Raw genomic sequence first — 24,743 nt, forward strand, 5'->3', positions numbered from 1 at the left:
ACTGTACATGGTTTGTTGCACTGCCTCTGGTTTTGTGGGTGTGGACTTCGTTAACATTAAGGAAGTGTCTAGACAGGTACATGGGTCTGGGTATCTTGGTGGTGGGTGTATCGAATCTTGTAGACCAGACCAGACCCATTACATTAACATTACTCTGTCGTCAACCCTAAACCATTCCAGCCTAAGCGAAAAATTTCGAACCAGCCAGGACTCGAACCTGGAATCTTCTGCTCCGTAGGCAGACGCGTTATCCATTGCGCCACTGGTCCGCTGCAATACACGGTGATGAAATAAGTACTCAAATCTTTTACTTAAGTAAAAGTATCAAAATGTTTTTTGGTCCTGACAGCCCATACATCCAAATAGAAAAGTCCTATCTGATTGCATTAAACAACATTTAATGCAATTTAAATTTGCCACTCGCTCTATGCATGCGCATACCCTCCATTGTAGAAATAGTCTGACTGTTACAGTACAATTAGGTATTCAAGATTTACTTGAGTAAAAGTACAAATTAAGATATTGGCATCAAAATATACTTAAAGAACCAAAAGTAAAATAACTCATTATGCAGAAGGACCATAAGTTTTCAAATTCATAAAATCTTTAAAAATCCTTTGAAAATAGCCAATCTACAAGCTCAGAACTCAGCTTGTAGCTCAGCTTTAATCATTAATTAAATATTGTAGGAGGACAACATTCACTTCAGAGTTATAGAATAAGTAAAAGCATTAAATTATTTTTGCACCACTGGTACACAGGGCAAAAGTAGTCATTGGCCCGGTGGGGCCGTGGCCCGGGCCCCTTGGTTTTCTGGGGCCTTTTGAGGATATTGGACCGCGCAGTACTGGATTTGAGGCCCTGAAAAGAGCTCCTGGGGACCTTCATTGGGGGTTAATCCGTGGCTGCTGGTACAAAATGAGTTTACTTTTAATCACTGTGAGCAGATATTCTAGCTGCAGTTCTCCAGATTCTCCACAAGAGGTCATCAGATCCTGGAGGTGAACTCCACTCTCCTGACAATGGACCTGCTAATCTCTGATATAGAACGACAGCCTAGAGACAGAGATAACACACACACACACACACACACACACACACACACACACACACACACACACACACACACACACACACACACACACACACACACACACACACAAGCATTGATAGTTTCGTAAGTACTGTACAGTGACACAGAGGTCAGTTGAGGTATGTGTGTTGTGTATGTAGATAATAACAGATATACAGATATACCTGCAAGGGCCATGGCAAGTCGTAGTTCTGATCTCAGTAGCTCCAGAACCTCTGAGACGCCTTGATCCCCCTGTAACACACACACACACACACACACACACACACACACACACACACACACACACACACACACACACACACACACACACACACACACACACACACACACACACACACACACACACACACACACACACATTATTTGAGGTACAAAGTGGAAATAGCAGCAGTTTTGCCACTAGTTTGGGGATTCAGGGATAGCTCTGTATGTCCGTGGCATAAAATAGATTTTGTTTTACAAAAACGTCCACCACAAGCCAGCATGGCGATGGTCAGTTGTCAGCTGACTGACCTGACAGGCCAGACCCCACAGTACTGGACGTCCTATGAACACAGCCTTGGCTCCCAGAGCCAGAGCTTTCAGGACGTCCGTTCCTCGCCTCACTCCTCCGTCCAGATACACCTCACAGCGACCCTGTACAGCGCTCACTACGTCTTCAAGCACATCCAGCTGCACACACACATATATAGATAGACGCACAGTCACACACACACACACACACACACACACACACACACACACACACACACACACACACACACACACACACACACACACACACACACAGTATAGACAGTAGACACACACACATCACACACATGCACGCAAATGCACCAAAGACAAGATTTGCATTTCAGTAAACGGAAAATGAGCTAAACAAATACTTTTCGACTTGACAAAGCACAGATGTAAAAGCTGTAGAAATGTTTTTGTTGTGAAAGATATGTCTTTAAAATGCTTAAAAGGACGACTTCATCCATTTCACTATCATCATAAAATTGGTCCTCACTAAAATCTACCAATAAAGTGAAGAAACATAGTGGAACTTTGAGACAATGGAGATTTTGGAAGTCTCATAACACACATGCACGTCACGCAGGCACATACACATACTGTAGGCTACACACTGTACACACACGCACACACACACACACACACACACACACACACACACACACACACACACACACACACACACACACACACACACACACACACACACACACACACACACACACACACACACACACACACACACACACACACACACACACACACACACACACACACAGTACATACACACTTGCACAGACCGTGGCGGGAACTCCGTCCAGCTGTCGAGCTCCGTGATTGGACACCAAGATACCATCGACACCATGGTCCACAGCCTGAATGGCATCCTCAGCTGCGCATGCAGACACGCACGCGCGCAGAGAGAGAGATTAGGAACGGTTAGGGTGACATTTGGAAAAGTGAGTAAAGTCTCTTCACCACCATGAGAGAATCATTTGTGGTCATTTAATAATGTTACTTTAACCTAAACATCCAGGGAATGAAGGCACTTTGCATTGGGTGGTGCTAACATTATGCGTAGCCTAGGCCTACTAGAGATTTGTGTTAGCACTATAGTGCAATTATTAGGAAATAAAACTGAAAGATGACATCATTCTTAATCATTTGGTCCCTACTCCATTGGTGGCATTTGTGACTGTATAAATATTTGCACATACGGTTAAATTTGTGCTCTGCGTTTAACCCATCCAGAGTAACAGGAGAAGTGGGTGTAGTGGCTGCTGTTTCCCAGCTCGCCTCTCTACCCAAATATATAGTGATGCGCAGGAGCGGGGGATTGAACCCCAGTCTCCAACTCGCCAGACCGACGCACAAGCTGTCGTGCCAATAGGTCTGAGCCCGGTTGGCAGGGCTGTTGTGGGCCTCGTCTTGGCTGCATGGGTGCTACAATCACCTTCCCAGTCTTTGGAGCGTGTCCTGCCATGCAGGCCGCAGCCATGATTTATTGCTACAGTCATGGATGCTTGCATCATACTGTTTCATATGGGGAATACAGTATATTACTTCAAGCACTCAACACAGCACGCATGGGCGTGTGTGTATGTGCGTGTGCGGGCGGCGTGCGTACCGGTCAGTATTCCTTTCACAACCACCGGCAGGTGTGTGTGTTTTTTCAGCCAGGTGATGTCTGTCCAGGAGAGGGAGGGGTCTATCGCCTTGGCAACATACACTGCCAATCCACTGTCGGCACCATAGCTACCTTCAGAGAACGCCATTGTCGCTGTAGTAAAGTTAGACATACTATGCGCGGATACACACACACGCACGCACGCACGCACGCACACACACGCACACACACACGCACACGCACACGCACACACACACACACACACACACACCAAGTGTCACGTTAAGAATTACATCATAGGGATATACCGTATCAAAAAGAACCAACAACTTTTTATTTTCGATGTCTAGACTGGAGTTGGCTACGTCTTCGAAGATCTACTGTTGATATGGAAACGTTCCGTCTTAAAGGCTTTCAAAAAATATGGTTCCTACCTGAGGTGTGAGGGAAGTTTAAAGCGGTTGCGCACATCGTCCCACCTCCTGCCAAGATATGGCGTATCCACGGTAACAAAGATGCCCTTATAGCCCGCCTCCTCCGCCCGGCGGACCAATGAGAGAGTGAGATCCCGGTCTTTGTAGATGTAAAGCTGCAGCCACATGACGCCCGAGTCGCCCGGCGATGATGTCATCGCTGACATCACTTCCTCTATGGTGGAAGTGGCCCAAGAGCTCAGCATCATCCCTGTTCCCGCCGCTCGGCATGCTGGGTAGAAGCAACGTTAAGACATTTTAGCTCAGTGGTTCCCAAACGTTTCTGGATCAGAGCCAAGGCCCCAGTGAGACTCTTCAACGTTGAAGCACTGGCCCCTAGTGGTAAGAGGAGGGACTGCAGGTGGACCCGTGGATTCATGACGAGGAAACCCTGTGCAGCTGGGCTTTAACATTGAGCACTCTGTTGCACTTCCGCATTTGACCACCAACATTTGGTGGTCAAATGCGGAAGTAGACGGTAGTAGACGGTTCTTCCGGGTGCTTCAAAACGCCACTGAGCAACTTCCACTGACATGAATAGCGGGGGGGTTCAGTCTCTTTCCTTCTTTACACTCAGAGCCTTGTTGAAAATCTTGAGGGGTGTTTGGCCATCTGAGGACGGATTACATCTCTACCCTGGCCTGGTAGTAGAGGATAGGGAGAGAGAATGGCCATTTTGCGCTAATTTGTCTAAACGCGCCAAATTGTGCACATATGTAGCCCAGGGCCTGCTCTAATGATTTAGCTAGGGCGCCCACTGTGGTGAACTTCTGGGTCGCCACAGTGGCCAAATCTGCTAAATCTATATGGCCACCATTACTACTACTGTATATAAGGCATGATTCTGAATCTATTCCAAGCATTAGTTTTGCAACGAAAAACACGGCCATAGCCATCATCACAAATGTGATGAGGTCATGTTTGGCTATGGCCGAATTTAGCCCGAGTGTTTTTTGTGCAATCAGTGTGGCAGTGTTTGTAATCACTGCATAGATAATAGTCTGGAAGTTCTGTGTGGAAGATTCATTTCCATGAAGGCGTGGTTTTACAAATAAAATGTCAAAAAAGAAAAGAAAAGAAATGTCCCACTTTGAATAGTGGCCTTCGATTGGTCACCCACAACTCTGTACAATGTATAATTCAAACTGAGTGCCAGACCAATCTGCCAGATTCGTCTATGAGGGTCCTTGAAAATACAAGGATTGATTGATTGATTGATTGATTGACTGATCACCTCTGGCGGTGGCGGTCTCTCCGTCGGGGTGGGCCATCCTCTGCATGGCCGTGGCCGCCACGCCCACAGGCATGCTGATTGGCTGTCCCAGCACGGAGCAAGACAGGTCAATGGTAGACACATCTCTCAGCACCCGAGGGAAAAAACGCCATCTACAGTACAACACACACACACACACACACACACACACACACACACACACACACACACACACACACACACACACACACACACACACACACACACACACACACACACACACACACACACATCGATATGGCAAAGTTTGTTGGAAGCTTGTAGGGTCCTGGGTTCAAATCAGGGTTAGGTTAGGTTAGGTTAGGCACATGAACTCTATAATGTCCCTCCCCATTTCTGGGCATGTCATAATAGGGGAACATTCAGCGAAAATAGCCAACCTACAAGCTCACTATAATGAAGAAAAGGAGGGGTCCACATATAGACCCCTGGGGGACCCCGGGCAGTGAAGTATGGAGGGTTTAAGACGGTTATCATAGGCATTTAGTAGTGAGGTAATACATAATAATAATGATAATAATGCATTCAATTTATGACGCACTTAAAACAGCAAAGGCAATCAAACAATTGCATGGGACCCTACTAGGCCAAAGGTTCAAATTAAAAACTACAGTGGGTCAAATCAGGCCAGGGAATAGAAAGAAAATGGACCAAGAATAATTAAGAAAAAGCTTGTTAAAAAAGGCAGGTTTTTAAAAGCATCAGTGGACTGTGGTGCTCTCAGGTGTTCGGTAAGTTAGGGCAGTGGTTCCCAAACTTTTCAGCCTGTGACCCAAAACTGAAATTAGGTATTCGCCCGGGACCCAAACTAGTGAAAATAGCCGATCTACAAGCTCACAATGTGTCGCTTCGCGTCACGTTGTGAGCTGGTAGATTGGCTATTTTCACTATACTTAAATATTCTTTTCTAATTCATGGAATTTCTTAGATTTTTCTTTCATTTCTTTATGACATTACTGAAAATAATCATTGGATTTTGTTATTACTTCATGAAAAGTTTAGCTTTTTTGGGGATTTCTTTTTTATGAAATAATAATAATTAAAAATGTAGGAAACTAAAACGATGGGGACCTATAACAATGTTGAAACAGTGAGGTCTGGCATTCCACAGATGTGGGGCACTAGATCAGAAGGCCGGCCGGTCAGTCGCTCATGGTGCAGAGCTTGTGGGGAAGGCTGGTGTTGGAAGAGCGGAGGCTTCGAGTGGAGGGTTTTGGGGCGTGTGTGTGTGTGTGCGTGTGTGTGTGTGTGTGTGTGTGTGTGTGTGACCTGTTGAAAGCGGCGGTGTTGTCGGCCAGGCTCTGCTGCTGGTCGGCTCCTGAGCGGTAGTAGTCATAGGTAGCCTTAGGAAGGACCCTCCTGGCCTCGTCCTCAAAGTCACTGATACACACACGCTGCCCCGACATCACTCACTACTACACACACACACACACACACACACACACACACACAGCTAGTAGCTCTGATGAGCTGTGGGAACTCTGAGAAAGCGACACAAACCAATACAGAGAGAGAGAGAGAGAGGATACCAGCAGAACAGCTTTAATCATTAAACTGTTGATGTGACCCTTACACCCCCCCCCCCCCCCCCCCCCCAAACACACACACACACACACACACACACACACACACACACAACTCCTCCCCTCCTGTTTGTCTCAGGTCTTCTTCTGCTGTTTCCGGTGACTCTGCTTCTATAGACCGGCCCTTCATTGACCATTTTAACACGAACAGACACTGTGGTAGTAGCCTACTAGTTACTAATGTTACTGTTCACACGGAACACCAACCGCTGTCAATACTGTGTGTGTGTGTGTGTGTGTGTGTGTGTGTGTGTGTGTGTGTGTGCGTGTGTGTGTGTGCATGCATGCATGTGTGGACAAAGTTACTTCATAACATGACCCGGGCTATCTGTGAACCTTGAGCCCAGGGCATAACATGTAAGATGTGTGTGTGTGTGTGTGTGTGTGTGTGTGTGTGTGTGTGTGTGTGTGTGTGTTGATTGCGTATTGATTCAACCACACTCCGTCTAGTGATTGATGCTCATGTGTTGAACCGAAATGACATTTAAAGCTGAATATTATGGGGGTGTAGTAGACGAGGGGTATAAAGGCACAATTAAGCTATCGCATCCAGCTATAGCACACACAGCATTGGATGATCAAATGAACATGTGAAGTGATCTCTGTGAAGGAGCCGGACAGTTATAGCCCTGCAGAGGGGTCTGCTGACCTATTTACCCTCAAGAATGTTCAGTATGGTATAGCTTCTGACTGAGACAGCAGTCACAGCATCAAGTGATACACACACACACTGTCAATGCTGGCAGAATTGACATGTATAACTGGGAACTGTCCAATTCCATGAAGCCCTTCATGTTCGTATACAAGGAAGTACCCATTCAAATGACTTGTTTACACTTGTTTACACACACACACACACACACACACACACACACACACACACACACACACACACACACACAGAGCTAGTAGCTCTGATGAACTGTGTGAACTCTGAGAAAGCGACACAAACCAATACAGAGAGACAGAGAGAGAGAGAGAGAGAGGATACCAGCAGAACAGCTTTAATCATTAAACTGTTGATGTGACCCTTACTGACCTGAGCGTCCCAGACGATCCCAGGCAATCCAAGGCACTACGACGAGAGGCTCAGGGGTTACCACAGACGATCCAAACCCCTGCCGCCTGCAACGCGACCTCTCTCCCTCAGAAGACAGACGACCCCCGTCTGCCTCTCTCTCAAAGCTCTCAACAAACCAACACTCAGGAAAGTGATGCATTATACATCAAGTTTCTATGTTCATGGCAAAGAACATTATCTATCATATAATTTCATTATCATTTGATTTGTTTCTTAATTTTTATTTGAACCTGCATTAACTCTTGTTTAAGAATTCATTTGATTATTGTGATCCATTCTACTGAGTTTGTCTGTAAGCTTAAGTGTGGAAATAAATTGATTAATTATCTGAGAACTGTAAACTATTTCAAATGTTACAATAGATCTAGTAGCTAGTCTAATGTAAGAATACGTATCCAACCTGGAAGAGTTCAGCTGCCTCTTCCAATGACATTTTAACCACAGCCTGTTCAGATGCAGTTTTTAAGTCAATAGACTTATGAATATACACCTAAAACAGTAAAACTTTAATTTAAATTCACTTAACCTTCCACACAGGGGCCTCTTGTAAACTGGTTTGCTGAGCCTGGACACCATTGGATTGATTTACATCAAGTCTGGTTCACTTAAGAGTGAAAGCATTTGTGCACAAGTGCAGTATATGGATATTATTAGCCTTCTAGTAATTATGGTTGCATAAAGCTAATCTATGAGCACCTCTGCATCTCATGCCATGTGTACCGCCATGTGCACAGGTGTGCGACACATCTCTTCTGTGGCTTGAAAACCAGGAGAGTCACATTTATCAAATAATGCCATGACAAAAAACTAATGCGTACACATTTCATTGTTTCGGTTGTTTACACAACTGGAGTATGGCTGACTAAACAACCCTTTGTTGAGCGTTTCATATATTTAAGGCGGTTTTGAGTGTAGATATTTAGTATAGAGCATACTGTAACTTTACACAGAATGGGAAAATGGACATACAACATGCATACATTTTGCTGGTGCACTTGACAGGTGCAGTGGCCCGTGGGTCTGTTTTAATGTGTTATTTCTGCTCCAGACGGTACATACACTTTTAGCATCCGTTTTCTGGTCATTGTCATACAAAACATTACAATCTTTTTTGGGTGAAAATAAAGTGTATGCGCGTGGCCGCGTGCCATCATCATCATCATCATCATACCCAGAAGTTATGCGGGAACACTTACTGAGTGGCAACAAAACAGAAAAGTCCATTAAATTAAACAACGTTAAACTCACTCGATTTGCCACTCACTTTATGCATGCGCAATTGCACATACCCTCTATATTTGTGTAGAGGGGAAAAAGGAGGTGACCAAGTACAGATCCCTGAGGGTCCCTGGTTAACGACGTATATACTGTAGGGTTGAAGTAGTGACTTTTGTACCAATAACAGTTGGTGAACAGATCATTGAGCTGCATGTTGATTCAAGTTCAGAATTAAATAGTAATATATTGCTGATACATGTTATCATTTGTATGTTTGGGGTGTTCGTTCAGAATTCAAAATGAACTTTAGTTAATATACTTTAAAGAACCAAAAGTAAAAAAAGAAGGAAAATACTTTAAAAATAACTGATCTACATGTTCAAATTGGCAAAGTATTCAAATACTTTAAATATTATAAAAGTACAATATTTACCTCTGAGTAGAAGTAAAAGTATTGGAAATACTCCAGTAAAGTTAAAAAAATCATTAAAAGAAAATGAGTGCAGTACTTGAGTATTTTTCTTTTCTTTTTTTAAGCTTTGGCAGATACAGGCTTTAAGAAAGAGCCTATCAGTGATCTGCAGCTACTCAGTCAGGGGAAAATAGAAACGGAATGTTGGATGATTAAAAGCCCTTGAGCTTTATGGGATAACAGTCTTGGTGTATCCGGCTGTTCCATACTGTGGAGAAAGCTCCTATGAAGGTATATTTGGTGTTTCTTTTTTTTACATGGGGGGGTTTCCAGGGCGTGGCTTGGTAGTATCTCCGGGTGATTCGACCTGGCGTGTGAGCTTGGGGTAGCAGTGGTTTGAGGCCCCCCAGGACAGCTGGGAGTGTGCATCTTGTTGACAGTTGTTGCTGCAACTGTTCGACCATAAGCTGATGGCATGCTGTGTAGGCCAAGGTCCTCATCCTTTTTAAAGCCCTGCTTTTTAAAGCCCTTCTTTTGGATGTTGTCTACTCTAATACAGTAGCTGCCTGAGAGTGGTCTGAGAGGCATTCATCCAGGCTAGGCAGGATTCATGTTCGTATACAAGGAAGTACCCATTCAAATGACTTGTTTCCACGCACACGCACACGCACACACACACACACACACACACACACACACACACACACACAGCTAGTAGCTCTGATGAACTGTGTGAACTCTGAGAAAGCGACACAAACCAATACAGAGAGAGACAGAGAGAGAGAGAGAGAGAGACAGAGAGAGAGAGAGGATACCAGCAGAACAGCTTTAATCATTAAACTGTTGATGTGACCCTTACTGACCTGAGCGTCCCAGACGATCCCAGGCAATCCAAGGTAGCAGTTTTGGATGTTGTCTACTCTAATACAGTAGCTGCCTGAGAGTGGTCTGAGAGGCATTCATCCAGGCTAGGCAGGAGTACTCCAAAATTATCCTGAGCTGCAGGCAGGAGTACTCCATAATGCTCCTGAGCTGCAGGCAGGAGTACGCCATAATGCTCCTGAGCTGCAGGCAGGAGTACTCCATAATGCTCCTGAGCTGCAGGCAGGAGTACGCCATAATGCTCCTGAGCTTCAGGCAGGAGTACTCCATAATGCTCCTGAGCTTCAGGCAGGATTACTCCATAATGCTCCTGAGCTGCAGGCAGGAGTACTCCATAATGCTACTGAGCTGCAGGCAGGAGTACTCCATAATGCTACTGAGCTGCAGGGTTCTGTAGATGTTGGCTTTGCCTTTAGTGTTTAATGTACTTATTTACTTTCCACCAGTGGTAATACAACATGAGCTCATTTTCCATCACTGTGACCAGAGATTTAACTGCAGCTCTCCTAGCCACGGTTCACAACTCGTCCTGGCGGAATTATACCCTGTTTTGCGCACCTTATTGCTACATTTACAACGTTAACATCTACATAACGTTTTCAGATTTCAAATATAAAGTGCTCACCGCCGGGGCCACGGATGTTAGAAGTTTGCACGGGTGGGTAATAGCACCCGTGCATTCCGTATTCTTCAATAAAAAGCATTTTAATAGCAAAACAGGATGAAGTAGCATCACGACTGTCATGAGACAGGCATGTTTAAGGGCTGCAGTTCTCCAGACTGTCCACAAGAGGTCATCAGATCCTGGAGGTGAACTCCACTCTCCTGACAATGGACCTGCTTATCTCTGATATAGAACGACAGCCTAGAGACACACACACAAACGCGCGCGCGCACACACACACACACACACACACACACACACACACACACACACACACACACACACACACACACACACACACACACACACACACACACACACACACACGCACGCACGCACACCCACACACACATTGATGGTTTCTAAGAATGTACTGTACAGTGAGTGACACAGAGGTCAGTTGAGGTATGTGTGTTGTGTATGTAAATGATAACAGATATACTGAGCGACGATTCGTGTGTGTGTGTGTGTGTGTGTGTGTGTGTGTGTGTGTGTCTTCTACCTGCAAGGGCCATGGCAAGTCGTAGTTCTGTCCTCAGTAGCTCCAGAACCTCTGAGACGCCATGATCCCCCTGTATCAGACACACACACACACACACACACACACACACACACACACACACACACACACACACACACAGTTAGTTAGTTTGATCTCAGAAGACAGATTCTGCTGCAGGGTTCTGAATCTGACTTGAGAGAATAACCTGCCGCCGGTAACCCTAAGACACAACGACCCAGAAGCTGTGTCCGGTAACCCTAAGACATAAGCTGACTGACCTGACAGGCCAGTCCCCACAGTACTGGACGTCCTATGAACACAGCCTTGGCTCCCAGAGCCAGAGCTTTCAGGACGTCCGTTCCTCGCCTCACTCCTCCGTCCAGATACACCTCACAGCGACCCTGCACGGCGCTCACTACGTCTTCAAGCACATCCAGCTGCACGCACGCACGCACGCACACACACACGCACGCACGCACGCACGCACACAGAGGACAATGAAACGATTTGCATTTCAGTAAACAGAAAACGAGCTAAACAAATACTTTTTGTATTGTATTAATAATTAGTAAATGCTTAAACCTTAAAGGACGACTTCACCCATTTCAACCTATCTTCATAAAATCGGTCCTCACTTCATAATATGGTAATTAAGAGAATTCTACCAAGAACGTGAAGAATTTAAGAAACATTGAAAATGGCTATTTGGTCTCAATCAGGGTGGATGGGGGCTTTAAGTTATGAGCCGAAAAAAGGTGTAAAACACAAAATTTTCAGATTTAGCGTTGTCATGTATATTGTTTTGTTTTACTGTGCAATAATGCAATAAATATATTGATAAAAACCATGGTCCCATAACACACATGCACGCCACGCAGGCACATACACACTGTACAACACAGACCGTGGCAGGAACTCCGTCCAGCTGTCGAGCTCCGTGATTGGACACCAAGATACCATCGACACCATGGTCCACAGCCTGAATGGCATCCTCAGCTAGACACACACACACACACACACACACACACACACACACACACACACACACACAGTTAGTTTGATCTCAGAGGAGCGGTTAGGGACCGTCTACAAAGTGCAACACCGAACGTGAAAATATTCAATAACTTCCATTTATAGGCAGAATATCACCACCAAAGTTACATCACACATCAATGGTGTACTTATGATTGTACTACAGCATTTACTTGCACAAGAAACATTTAATTAGCCTACTTTTGTGCCCAACCCAACTTCCCAAGACCATCTGTAAACAATTCCCCCCCTATCAGTAATGTGATCTATTTACATCGCATTACCCACACTGAACATCATTTTCTGTTCATATATTCAGAACGGGTAAGGACTAGTGTTATGAATTATTGGTAGAGTCATGGATGCATGCATCATAGTTTCATACAGGGAATACAGTATATTTTGTTTGTTTGTGTGTGTGTGTGTGTGTGTGTACCGGTCAATATTCCTTTCACAACCACCGGCAGGTGTGTGTGTTTTTTCAGCCAGGTGATGTCTGTCCAGGAGAGGGAGGGGTCTATCGCATTGGCAGCATACGCTGCCAATTCACTGTTGTTGCCATAACTAAAGTTAGACACACTGCGCGCGCACACACACACACACACACACACACACACACACACACACACACACACACACACACACACACACACACACACACACACACACACACACACACACACACACACACACACACACACACACACACACACACACACACACACACACACACACACACACACACACACACACACACACAATCAAAAAGAACAAAGGCACTGGAGCAACTCTTGACATCGAAACATTTTGTCTCTGGTTAAATAAAGGCTTTTAAAAACATGGTTCCTACCTGAGGTGTGAGGGAAGTTCAAAGCGGTTGCGCACATCGTCCCACCTCCTGCCATGATATGGCTGATCCACGGTAACAAAGATGCCCTTATAGCCCGCCTCCTCCGCCCGGTGGACCAATGAGAGAGTGAGATCCCGTTCTTTGAAGACGTAAAGCTGCAGCCACATGACGCCGGTGTCGCCCGGTGACGATGTCATCGCTGACATCACTTCCTCTATGGTGGAAGTGGCCCAACAGCTCAGCACCATCCCTGTTCCCGCCGCTCGGCATGCTGGGTAGAAGCAACGTTAAGACATTGTAGCTCAGTGGTTCCCAAAGCTCTTGAAAATGTCGAACGTTTTGTTCGCCCCGGGCACGTGCACTGCACACACACAGACATCAGCCCCGGGCACGTGCACACACACAGACATCAGCCCCGGGCACGTGCACACACACAGACATCAGCCCCGCGCACGTGCACACACACAGACATCAGCCCCGCGCACGTGCACGCACACAGACATCAGCCCCGGGCACGTGCACGCACACAGACATCAGCCCCGGCCCTTTGACCTTTGACCCGTCTGTAAACAGTGCCCTCTCCAGACCATGCATTTCAGCATTGATGCCGTACCTGAAGGTACTGCAGTAGTATGGCATGCAGCTACAGTATACGGGCTTGGGTCTTGGCTTAAAAGGAACTACAAAAAACAGGGAGGTTTTCCAGGCACATCCAGCAGCTGGGAGGAGGCAACGGGGGGGGGGGGGGTTCTATACTGTAGTAGTGTACGTACGGTTGATGTGGTTCCATACTCCAGTTTCCGGTGATGAGGTGACGTATGAATAGGCCTTTACAGGTTTGTAACTCTTGAAATGAGACGGTTTGAGAACCACTGATCTGCACATGAACATGTATCCTTAATACAGATTTTGATTGATTGACTGATCACCTCTGGCAGTGGCGGTCTCTCCGTCGGGGTGGGCCATCCTCTGCATGGCCGTGGCCGCCACGCCCACAGGCATGCTGATTGGCTGTCCCAAAACGGAGCAAGACAGGTCAATGGTAGACACATCTCTCAGCACCCGAGGGAAAAAACGCCATCTACAGTACAACACACACACACACACACACACACACGTGCACCCCATCAGCAGTGCAAACATGTACTGGTGAAACTGGCCATTCATTATCATAGTTAGGGAAAATTAGCAGAAGTTGTGGCAAATCTGGAGAAAAATAAAAGCTTACCACTAGGGCTAGGAGTAGGTAACACATGCAATAGAAGTTCCTCACTGTGTGTGTGTGTGTGTGTGTGTGTGTGTGTGTGTGACCTGTTGAAAGCGGCGGTGTTGTCGGCCAGGCTCTGCTGCTGGTCGGCTCCTGAGCGGTAGTAGTCATAGGTAGCCTTAGGAAGGACCCTCCTGGCCTCGTCCTCAAAGTCACTGATACACACACGCTGCCCCGACATCACTCACTACTACACACTCACTACACACACACTCACACACACACAGCTAGTAGCTCTGAGAAAGTGACACAAATACACACACACACAGAGAGAGAGAGAGAGGACACCAGCAGAACAGCTTTAATCATTAAACTGTTGTGACCCTTACACTCCGTATTGCCTGGTTGAGTCACCATTATAAGGAAATGTGTCCATAATCAATCGCATGCGTCTGCTCGCTCACACGCACAGTAAGTTGCAATGAACAGCAACATGAGTTTAATATGGAAGGTTAAAATCCCCCCCATATCGCACCTCCAAACAACAGTGGTGTGGTCCCCAGGTTGATTCTCAGCCAGGGTGGTGCGGGTCCCTCCCTGGTTCATAAACAGCCCATTTAGCCGAGCCAAAAAGGCTATTATGAAATGCCCAAAATACGGATGCCAAGCATTGAATTTCTTCTAGGAATCACACTGGTACATTAGCGAGGATGGCTAAGTGGGTTACAGGGACAGTGTGGAACATGATTGGTGTCCAGGTGATTAAACTGTAGCTACAGGGACAGAAGTAGTAGGACCATTATTTCTCCATTCTTGGCTGACAGTAAATGCATCGCATGCGGTGTCCTTCCTCAGTGATGAGTGCAATGAGGCCCAAAAGGAAGGATGTGTTCCAGACACTGCAAGGACAGAAATTAAGCATAATACGGGAAGTCTTGTGTGAATGTCTGGTTATCATCACTCCACAGTTTGCCCAGGTGATTATTGGCAGTTGATAGCCCTCCGTGAATGAGCTGAATAGCAGTTAATCCAAATGGGATATAAACTATTTTAACATACAAATGTTATAATAGATCTAGCTAGTCTAATAATAATGTAAGAATACGTATCCAACCTGGAAGACTTCAGTTGCCTCTTCCAATGACATTTTGGAAGAGGCAGCCTGTTTGGATGTCAACAGGGGAGGGATCTGCCCTCAATATACCTAAAGCAGTTAAAAGGGTAGTTGGTTTATTTAAATTCACCAGTGCTTACAGCCGTCCACACAGGCTCCTCTTGTAAACGCCACTGGGTTATCTGAGCCTGGACACCATTATAAATAATGTCGGTAGTCTGTCCCCGTTATGATGCGCTAGACCCCTGAGAGATGAGCACGACACCTACAGTACCATCCGCTCCCAGTACTTGCCGCACAACGTGCTGCACCAAAGCCGTGCTACTCATACGCAGAGTTGGCGAACTCCGGGATCGTACCCATGACCTTGTGGTCCAAAGGCGAGAGCTCTACTGACTGAGATACCCGGACACAAATTGGATTGATGAAATCAAGTCGTGTTCAGTCAAAAGTTCAGTACATGGATACCAGTAATGCGCCTTAAAGGCAATAAAGCGACAGCCAGGGCAGTCTACCGGAATGTCAAGAATGGGTGAAATGAATTCAGTAATTAATATCAATTAAACTCAACATTTCTCTTAGCAAAATACAAGCACACCGATGAAGCCAGTCGATTTGACATATGGCTCAAGTGAGTGCCGTCCAAACTGTGGGAGGAGTAGCGTTTCCAAAAAAAGGTTACTCTAGAAAGAATAATAAAGTGTTCCAAGTACTATAGTCTAGTTGCCCTGTTAGGGCAACCACACTAATAAACTGTCTCAGCGATAATGTCAGGGAGTTGTTTTTGTGTCGTCACAACTACTGTATAAATGAACTGTCTCAGAAATGTGGAATATTTGGACGGCAGTACATTTATATTCGCCTTCTAGTAATTACGGATGCAGTTGAGCTTATCTTTGAGCACGTCTGCATTTCATGCCATGTGCAACTCTTCTTTGGCTTGAAAACCAGATGTCACATTTATCAAATGAGCAGTTGAGATTAATAATGCCATAGATTAACCTGTGGCGAAGACAACAAAATGTGTACACATTTCATTGTTTTGGTTGTTCATGTTTACACAATCCGAGTTTAGCAAGTTTAATCAAGTTAATGGCTGTTTTATATATTCAAGATAATGGCCGTTTTGAGTGTAGATTTTTAGAACAGAACTTACTGTAACTTTACGCAGAAAAGCCAAAAGATGATATATGATTGAAGCGTGGCCCAGGTGCCTGGTATGAGAAGATAAGGTCAGGGCATGTTATGTACCAGAGCTGCGCTCACTACTGCCTCTCCGTTGAGGGGAGTGACTTACTCCCTGTATGTAAACTGTTGCTTTACTCTGCATGTCTCAGAATAAACAGATTTATTGAACCGCGTACTTTCTTCTATTTGGCTTCGCGTCACAGTTACTTTAAAGACCCAAGTTTTTCCTTGGCGATCAAGTGTTGCATCTTAAATGAATAAATAAAAATGTAAAGTAAAATGATATTTTATTCAAAATGGTTTCAACAGAACCAGCTGACGCGCCACGTCTCTTAATTCCAACTTTATTATTTGGCATCAAACAAAACCCATTTAAAACTTTAAGAAATAACAGTTTGAACCATCACCAAAAAACAACACTAACTTGTCATTTAAGTTTTCTCCCACTAAAAATGTAAAACTAGAAGGTCAAGATCAATAAAACGCAAGCACTAAAGGGGTGGGAGGGTAATTACACGTCAGGAAGGCTACGGGTTATCACAGGCAAGTCAAAAAATATGACGGCAATCTACTTTTAAATTGCATTTCAAAGAAAGGATGGAGACTAGCAACATCTACATTAACACAACACAGATTCAAAGATGCACATAGAAGAAAAGGGTGTCAGAAATGGATTGCCATACCGCAGCGGTTCTCAAAGTGAGGTCCAGGGACCTCTCGGGAGGTCCTAAATGGACCCTTACAGGTCTGGGTCTGTTACTCAAGACTGTACCAATGGAACCAAATGGACCCTTGCGGGTAACCAGCGAGGACTTGAGCAAGCTGTGTGAATTTCATTGCCGATGCAACAGAGTGAACGTTTATTTCTGCGGTTGAGGATATTTTTTAAAAGTGGACCCTTGCGGATCCATTTGGTTCCATTTGTACACTCAACAGTTGTACGGCTCCTTGAAATTAAAAAAAGGTTTGAGAACCACCGTCCCATTTGTACGGCTGTACGCCATGCTGTCACCCAACGAAAAAAGGAAAAAAAAACACTTTCACAATTTACATGTCCCTCGTCGTCTCTCACGAAACACGGCGAAATCCAGAGCGTTAAATTAACTTCCGATAGTGTAGAGGTAGACCCTGGCGGGTCCATTTGTACACCCTCGGAGATAAAGGAACACTTCCGACTCCATCACAATAATTAGTTCCATTACAAACAGGCTTTTTTAAACGTAACCACGACAAAAGCCACAGCGAGTCCCAATCCAGAAACCCATCTTCACGTGACATTCCTTTCTTCTGTGACAATTTGGACGATACACAATATTGAAGAGGCGTGTGTAAAAAAAATCAGAAGTCCTCTTTCTGTAAATGTTTTTTTAGGAGAAATAAAAGTCTTGATTACACAGATTCTTCCCCCTTTAATCATTTTTATTTTATTTTTTTAATTTCATTTTTTTCTTTTTTTAAATCTGAGGCTTCAGTTGGGAGTCCATTCAGCCTTGTAGAAGTGTTATGCCCCCTACACCCGTCGCCCGCATCACACCTGCCCTGTTGTCCACAGAACGGCCACTGGCCAATCACAAATCGCCATACCGTTAAGGAAAAAATGCTTCAAAAACGGCAGGAACGGACAATTTTCGCTCTTCACGGTACAGGCCCCTCGGTCGATCTTAGTCCCTCCGTTTGAAGTCCAAACCCCAGTGGCGTACTGCTATTAGAAACCAGCTGTATGGTTGGTTCCCCATGGGAGGCTGTACTCACATGAGAGAGGAGGCCTCAGCCTGCAAACGAACAACAAAGTCCCATCACTGCCTTTTGCCTCGGCCTCGCGGAGGACCCGTCGGGGGTCGTGTCTGTGTTTGGGCTGGGTCAACAGGGGTGCGGTGATGATGCTGGGTAGGTGGTCGGTAGTGGGCTGTGTGCAGGCGAGGGGGGAAGGTTTTTTATTTATTTTTTTGCCCCTCAAAAGCGGAGGGACGAGAAAGCCTTTTTTTCATCATCAAGACTTGTTTCCCCTCGCTTCCCCTTCCCCCCTCCCCTCCCCCTGTCGCGGGCAGCTTACACCCGTTGAAAACACCATTAAGAGAGTGAGACGGGGGTTGCGGGCCCCCCCACCCACCCACCGCTGAGCAAGGTGTGTTAGCTGGGTCGCCGATGGGGCTGAGGGAGGGGGGAGTCGGGTGGTTTGCAGCGGTTGAGCTACGAAGTGGACCTCCTCTTCCCCGGATTGGGTGACAGCCCCCCCCCACTCAGGAGTTTGGGTATTGGGGGGGGGGGGTTGGCCCTTGACCTCCCCCCATTGTGTGGCACGGTGCCGCGCGGCTCCTCTCGCCCCCAGACTCAGTGGATTCTGGTGGATCTTTTTAACCCTTTGCTTTTGACCAAAGAGACGTAGCGGCGTTCGCGTTCACACCCAGGCCGTCCAGCCCTCGTACAGCTGGGCCAGGTTGTCCAAGTTGGTGGCCTCCTTGATGACAAAATCCACCTGCAGGAGGAGGAGAGGTGATGAGAGACCACTTTGCACCTGTTGCACTGCGTGTGCAGTATTTTCTCTAAATCCTATTGAACCCATTTAGAGCTGAGGCCGGTTTTGAAAAGGCCTTCTGAAACACAAGGCAGCTTTATGAACGACAACCTAAAAGCAAACCTGAGGTCTTTCTGAGAAACCTCAGAAAATAATTTAATACGGAGAAGTACCGAAAAAGTTACAAACCTACAAGTTAACGCTTGTTGATAGATGGCAGCAGGCTCCAAGCTAATCCTTTTCATAGGATTTGTTGGACCGGTCGACTGACATAGAAACATAGCTTTTTCAGAAAACTGTCTAAATGGGTTATAGTCTTATCGGTCCTCTATATTCCATACCATTTCGGATGCGTTAACGGTTGCCCATAGATCCAGGTGTCGCTGATCACCCTCCCCGCCCCGGGCTTCCTTGGCCCACATACAGTACTGTAAAATACATGCATGCACACAGTCTTCTGAATAGTATGGGTACTGTACTGTACTGTACTGTACCTGCTCTGTGACACTCATCCTCCTGTTGGGGTCCATGTCTCTGCCCTCCAGCTTGGCCTTGACTCTCTTCCACACACTCACAGCGTAGGAGTTCCTCTCCTGGACGGCTGCAGACAGACCACAAACCATGACGCGTTTAGTTTTACGACAAGGTTACGACAACCGTCACGTTAAAGTCAACGACTGAATGAGGAGGAGGAGGAGACTAAGCAGAGAAAAACCTTCCAAGGAAGGGACTGCACACTCCAGGGAACAGAGACGGCCCAACTTACTGCATCAACGCTTCGTCAGGTGCTATCATAGCACCTGACGAAGCTCACGGCGAATCCCTTCCTTGGAAGGTTTTCTCTTTTTAATATATATATATATATATGGCATTGGAGTCACGGACCACCATTTGATGGGATTTAGCCTCTCAGACCCAACACTTAAGAATATGTTGTTATCGTTGGATAAGATCTGGTCCACAATTCAATGCTTTTTTTTTTGCGGCTTATGCCTTTTATTGGTTTTTTGAAGGGACAGACAGTAGGCTGACAGGAAACGGGAGAGAGATGGGGGGGATGACATGCAGTAAAGGCCGTGTCGGGCTCGGGAGTCGAACCCGCGGCACACTGCGACTGGATTACCAGACGGTTACGCCACCGCCTGGGCCAATTCCATGCAGTATTGATGTGGTACCATTAGTTGAGATAACAGGCAAACGTTGATGAAAAATAACAATTCTTCTACATTCTCTAATTGTGTAGACTTTCTTGTAAATTAAGTGATGCAGTTGTTTGATGTTTAACAATTATTTTGTAACTCTAAAATGAAACCATTTTCATTTTAGCTCTCAAGAGTTACAGATCTATATTACCAACTCTCCATCATTTAGCTGGGGACCACCTGGAACCCCCTCAAGCTGGACTAGAGCAGGTGGCATTACCTCGTCCTGTTTTGGGGTCGCGCACGGCCCGCTTGGGACTGGGGTTCAGTCCTTTGCTGCTGGCCGGCGCGCTGCCGGGCGGGGTGTCGGCCGGAGTCTCCAGGTTACGGGCGAGGGCCTTGCTGCGTGCATTCTGGGACATGGAGTCCTGTGGGGTCTTGACGACCCCGCTGCATCGCACGGCTGGGGATGGGGGAGAGAGAGAGAGAAGACGTGAAAGGTAGGCCAATAATTCAATAAGTCTAGGACTCTGTATAATGACACGTATTGATCATGAGGTTGTTGGAAACACCCATCAACTAATGGTCATTATTTGGAATAGACGTATAATCGATATATACAGTATCGTATCGTGGCCTCTGTATCGTGATACATATCTATCGTGAGGTTGCAGGCAATACCCACCACTAACTACTTGTCAACTAGTAGGTCTCCAAAAGGGTCTAAAGTCCTAAATGGAAGCGTAAGGGAGAGACCACCTCAAAAAAATCATGGAATATATTTTGTGTTTTAATTTTATTGAAAAAAAGTAGTACTTTTTAATGTATTAAAAATATTTTTATTTTTAGAAAGGCATGGCAAAATATGGTGTGACACAGCTGTGTGCACTAGTATAACATGGCATAATATGGTGTGACACAGCTGTGTGCACTAGTATAACATGGCATAATATGGTGTGACACAGCTGTGTGCACTAGTATAACATGGCATAATATGGTGTGACACAGCTGTGTGCACTAGTATAACATGGCATAATATGGTGTGACACAGCTGTGTGCACTAGTATAACATGGCATAATATGGTGTGACACAGCTGTGTGCACTAGTATAACGTGACATACTATGGTGTGACACAGCTGTGTGCACTAGTATAACATGGCATAATATGGTGTGACACAGGAGAACGGGTACCGTACCTGCTGCGAAGCTGTTCTGAGCAATAGAGACGGGGCTGCCACATTCAGTGTCTCTTTCTGTCACCAGTGGAGAAGCAAAGCCCACCAGTCCATTATACACACTGTGAGGAGAGACGAGAGGCTTTCAGTGAGTATAGGGCTGCTGGGCAACATATAAACACAAAGCCCCACCGGTCCGTCTATTGTTAGATTTGAGCCGTAACAAGTTGTGAGCGGCGACGCACATTTCGCGCGCCATTCAGTTGGGCAAGTCATAGACCGCGATGCACGCGGACCATGCGGAAGTGCCCGCCTACGCCCGTGCTCCGCCACCCTACCCCCGTGTTCTAGGCTGTGTGCATTGGGTCGGTGCAGCAGATTTTAACACACGGAGCACCCTCCTACGTGTTTCTGGTTCCAATCTGCTGCCGAGCCATTCAAACGGTTCAAATCATCTGCAGAGGCATACAAACGTCGCTATTGGAAAATGCCATCTTCTGAAAACCTGGGACTAAAGCCATGCACAAAGACTAGCGCCGCTCAAAAAAAAAAAGTTCAATGGCGGCAGTCAAAACCAGTTAAATGCAGCCACGTCAGTGCTCACCTCTGGCTCTGCGCGTGCAGCTCCTTGAGCGTGGCAGGGATCTCCTGCAGCAGCTCCAGCTGCTCGGGGCTGCGCGGCTGGCCGGTGGACTGCACCACGGTGAACAGCACCATCTGCACGTTGTCCTGCCACGCCTTGTACTCCAGCAGGAACTGACGCACGCTGCCCTCGTAGGCCACCTCCTCGCCCTCCGCCAGCGCGTTCTCCTCGTCCTGAAGAGAGGCCACACGTCATGTCATGTACATTTGCGTGGACAAGACTCACACATCACTTTGTCCCCCCTATATGAATGTTCACCCATTATGCCATGCCCAGAATTGGGACGCTATTATTCACGTCTTTAAAGGGAACGATTTGTCTTTTGTGTTTTTGCTGCAGACAATATGAATGTGTGCGTACCTTGGCCATGGCACGCAGCAGGTGGTAATATGAATGTGTGTGTGCATACCATGGCCCAGAGTAATCTAGTAAGAGAGTAGCAACACGCTTTGATCTTGCCGCAAAGTGGGCTATAGTTCCAAAAATTGGAACTATCCCATTGAGATATAATGAGCCATGGCACGCAGCAGGTGTTAATATGAACGTGTGTGTGCGTACCTTGGCCATGGCACGCAGCAGGTGTTAATATGAATGTGTGTGTGCGTGCCTTGGCCATGGCACGCAGCAGGTGTTAATATGAATGTGTGTGTGCGTGCCTTGGCCATGGCACGCAGCAGGTGTTAATATGAATGTGTGTGTGTGTGTGCGTACCTTGGCCATGGCACGCAGCAGATGTTATGAATGTGTGTGTGTGTGTGTGTGTGTGCGTACCTTGGCCATGGCACGCAGCAGGTGTTAATATGAATGTGTGTGCATACCTTGGCCATGGCACGCAGCAGGTGTTAATATGAACGTGTGTGTGCGTACCTTGGCCATGGCACGCAGCAGGTGTTAATATGAATGTGTGTGTGTGTGTGTGTGCGTACCTTGGCCATGGCACGCAGCAGGTGTTAATATGAATGTGTGTGTGCGTACCTTGGCCATGGCACGCAGCAGGTGCTTGACGTCCGCCAGCTGCCGGTTGTGGACCGACAGGATGCCCTTGATGGAGTCCACCAGAAGCTGCAGGGTCTCTCCGGAGGTGTCCAGCTGCTGCTCCCTGTCCTCCTGGGCCACGCGCTGCCCACCCAGCTCCTGGTTCAGCTGCTTCTGGGCACAGAGCAGCCAGTCTGCGCTGCCGATGGGCAGCTCCAGAGCTAGAGGACTCTATGGGGGCAGGGAGGGAGTTGGGAGCGAAATTCAAACTTTATGTCATAACATAAGCTACGGCTTACTGAAAGCTCTCATATGGGGAATGTTAGGGAACACATGGCATTGGCCGAGTCAAACCAAAGACTATAAAAATGGTATATTAAAACTCTAGACAACCATATGGACCTACACAAGGAATTGGCTATGAGACACACAGTTGAGGAATCTATGTCCCTGTCGTCACCCTGGCATATTAGGAACCCAGGAGGAAATGGAGCCGAAGACTGTGACTGACGGAGGTCTTGAACTCACCAGTCTGTGCAGCAGCTGCAGCTCCAGGGGAGACACGGTGCTGCTGAACTGGGCGGCGTACGAGCAGGTCTGCTGGCAACGCTTCAGCAGCTCAAAGAGCGCCGCGTCCATGTTGAGAGCCTCGGGGGTCCGCGTGCGAAGCCCCTCGAAGTTCAGGATGGTGGAGCACAGGAAGGTGACCTGGAGAGACAAGTGTCAGTACATGGCCGATAACAAACAGTGCACCACTACTAAGGTCCCACAATACATACAGATCGCACAATACATCAACACTACACAGCTGCTCCTCTCTAACAAGGCAGGAAAGTAGAACAGTCTTTTCAGGTCAAGACCCAAAAGCGACATTAGACGTTTGCCGAGACCCAAACTAGTGAAAATAGCTAGAAGCAAATTATCTACAAGCTCGCAACGTGCTGCGTTGTGAGCTTGCAGATCGGCCATTTTCACTACTTCTTAATTCTTCTTATTTGTTTTCTAATTTATGGAATTTCTTACCGAGTTTGTATTTAATTTTGTCTAACCCCCTTTTCTTGTACGACGACGCATGTCACTCACATTGTTTGGCAGTGGGCATGTCCACACTCAACAGAAACATAGAAAACCTCTGCTGCTGCATACCTGGCTGGTCCGCTGGCCCTCCCTAGCCACCATGGCCCGGCGCTCACTGATGGTCAGCTCAAAGTCCTGCAGCACGGGCGCCAGCGCTGGGTTGGCTCCTCCTGCCCACTTCAGACGCTGCTCGATGCTGGCCTCCAGAGACGCCAGCTTCTCCTGAGAGGAGAAATCCATTTCATTGTTGAGGAACTGATGGAACGCTTTCATCACAACAATCTGACAAGTGAAGTGACGTTAAATATCGTGGGAATGAGGTGGGGAAATACTTTGGGTGGGCTGTCAGCCTGTCACGAGACACGAAAAATATATATTTTTCTTGATAACTCATTAGAACTAGAAAGCTAAAGACTAGGGTTTTTTGCTCCCGATTCGATTTGATTTTGAGTATCTGCCGATAGCGTTTATTTCCGATCCGATCACAATATCCAAAA

At 46.5% G+C, this 24,743-nt stretch overlaps 3 protein-coding genes across 3 annotated transcripts in view; all 3 read right to left on the reverse strand.

The window, feature by feature from the left end:
- Positions 1-988: 988 nt before the first annotated feature.
- LOC308323629 (2-Hydroxyacid oxidase 1-like) lies at positions 989-6,391 on the reverse strand (the record flags this gene model as incomplete). Its single annotated transcript, XM_080775388.1, has 8 exons — positions 989-1,056; positions 1,258-1,327; positions 1,610-1,768; positions 2,413-2,504; positions 3,240-3,412; positions 3,674-3,944; positions 4,947-5,098; positions 6,255-6,391. 8 exons carry the CDS (start codon positions 6,389-6,391, stop codon positions 989-991), a joined length of 1,122 nt encoding a protein of 373 aa, XP_080631514.1.
- Positions 6,392-10,958: 4,567 nt separating this feature from the next.
- LOC308323630 (2-Hydroxyacid oxidase 1-like) lies at positions 10,959-14,657 on the reverse strand (the record flags this gene model as incomplete). The annotated part of the gene is made up of 8 exons (XM_080775389.1): positions 10,959-11,026; positions 11,328-11,397; positions 11,606-11,764; positions 12,232-12,323; positions 12,796-12,938; positions 13,210-13,480; positions 14,139-14,290; positions 14,521-14,657. The coding sequence occupies 8 exons, from the start codon at positions 14,655-14,657 to the stop codon at positions 10,959-10,961; spliced, it is 1,092 nt and encodes a 363-aa protein (XP_080631515.1).
- A 2,388-nt stretch (positions 14,658-17,045) lies between these two features.
- Positions 17,046-24,743, reverse strand: part of smg1 (SMG1 nonsense mediated mRNA decay associated PI3K related kinase) — a 70,092-nt gene continuing 62,394 nt past the window's right edge. Inside the window, exons 57-64 of the mRNA XM_080776890.1 lie at positions 24,316-24,468; positions 23,698-23,877; positions 23,170-23,400; positions 22,156-22,367; positions 21,573-21,673; positions 20,656-20,838; positions 19,728-19,834; positions 17,046-19,194 (exon numbers count right to left, since the gene is read on the reverse strand). Coding sequence (XP_080633016.1) covers positions 19,117-19,194; positions 19,728-19,834; positions 20,656-20,838; positions 21,573-21,673; positions 22,156-22,367; positions 23,170-23,400; positions 23,698-23,877; positions 24,316-24,468 — 1,245 coding nt within the window. The 3' untranslated portion in view covers positions 17,046-19,116. The remainder of the gene's footprint in view (positions 19,195-19,727; positions 19,835-20,655; positions 20,839-21,572; positions 21,674-22,155; positions 22,368-23,169; positions 23,401-23,697; positions 23,878-24,315; positions 24,469-24,743) is intronic.

This window comes from Protomyctophum bolini (genome assembly GCF_963924005.1).
Source record: "Protomyctophum bolini genome assembly, chromosome: 11".
Taxonomy (NCBI): Eukaryota; Metazoa; Chordata; class Actinopteri; order Myctophiformes; family Myctophidae; genus Protomyctophum; species Protomyctophum bolini.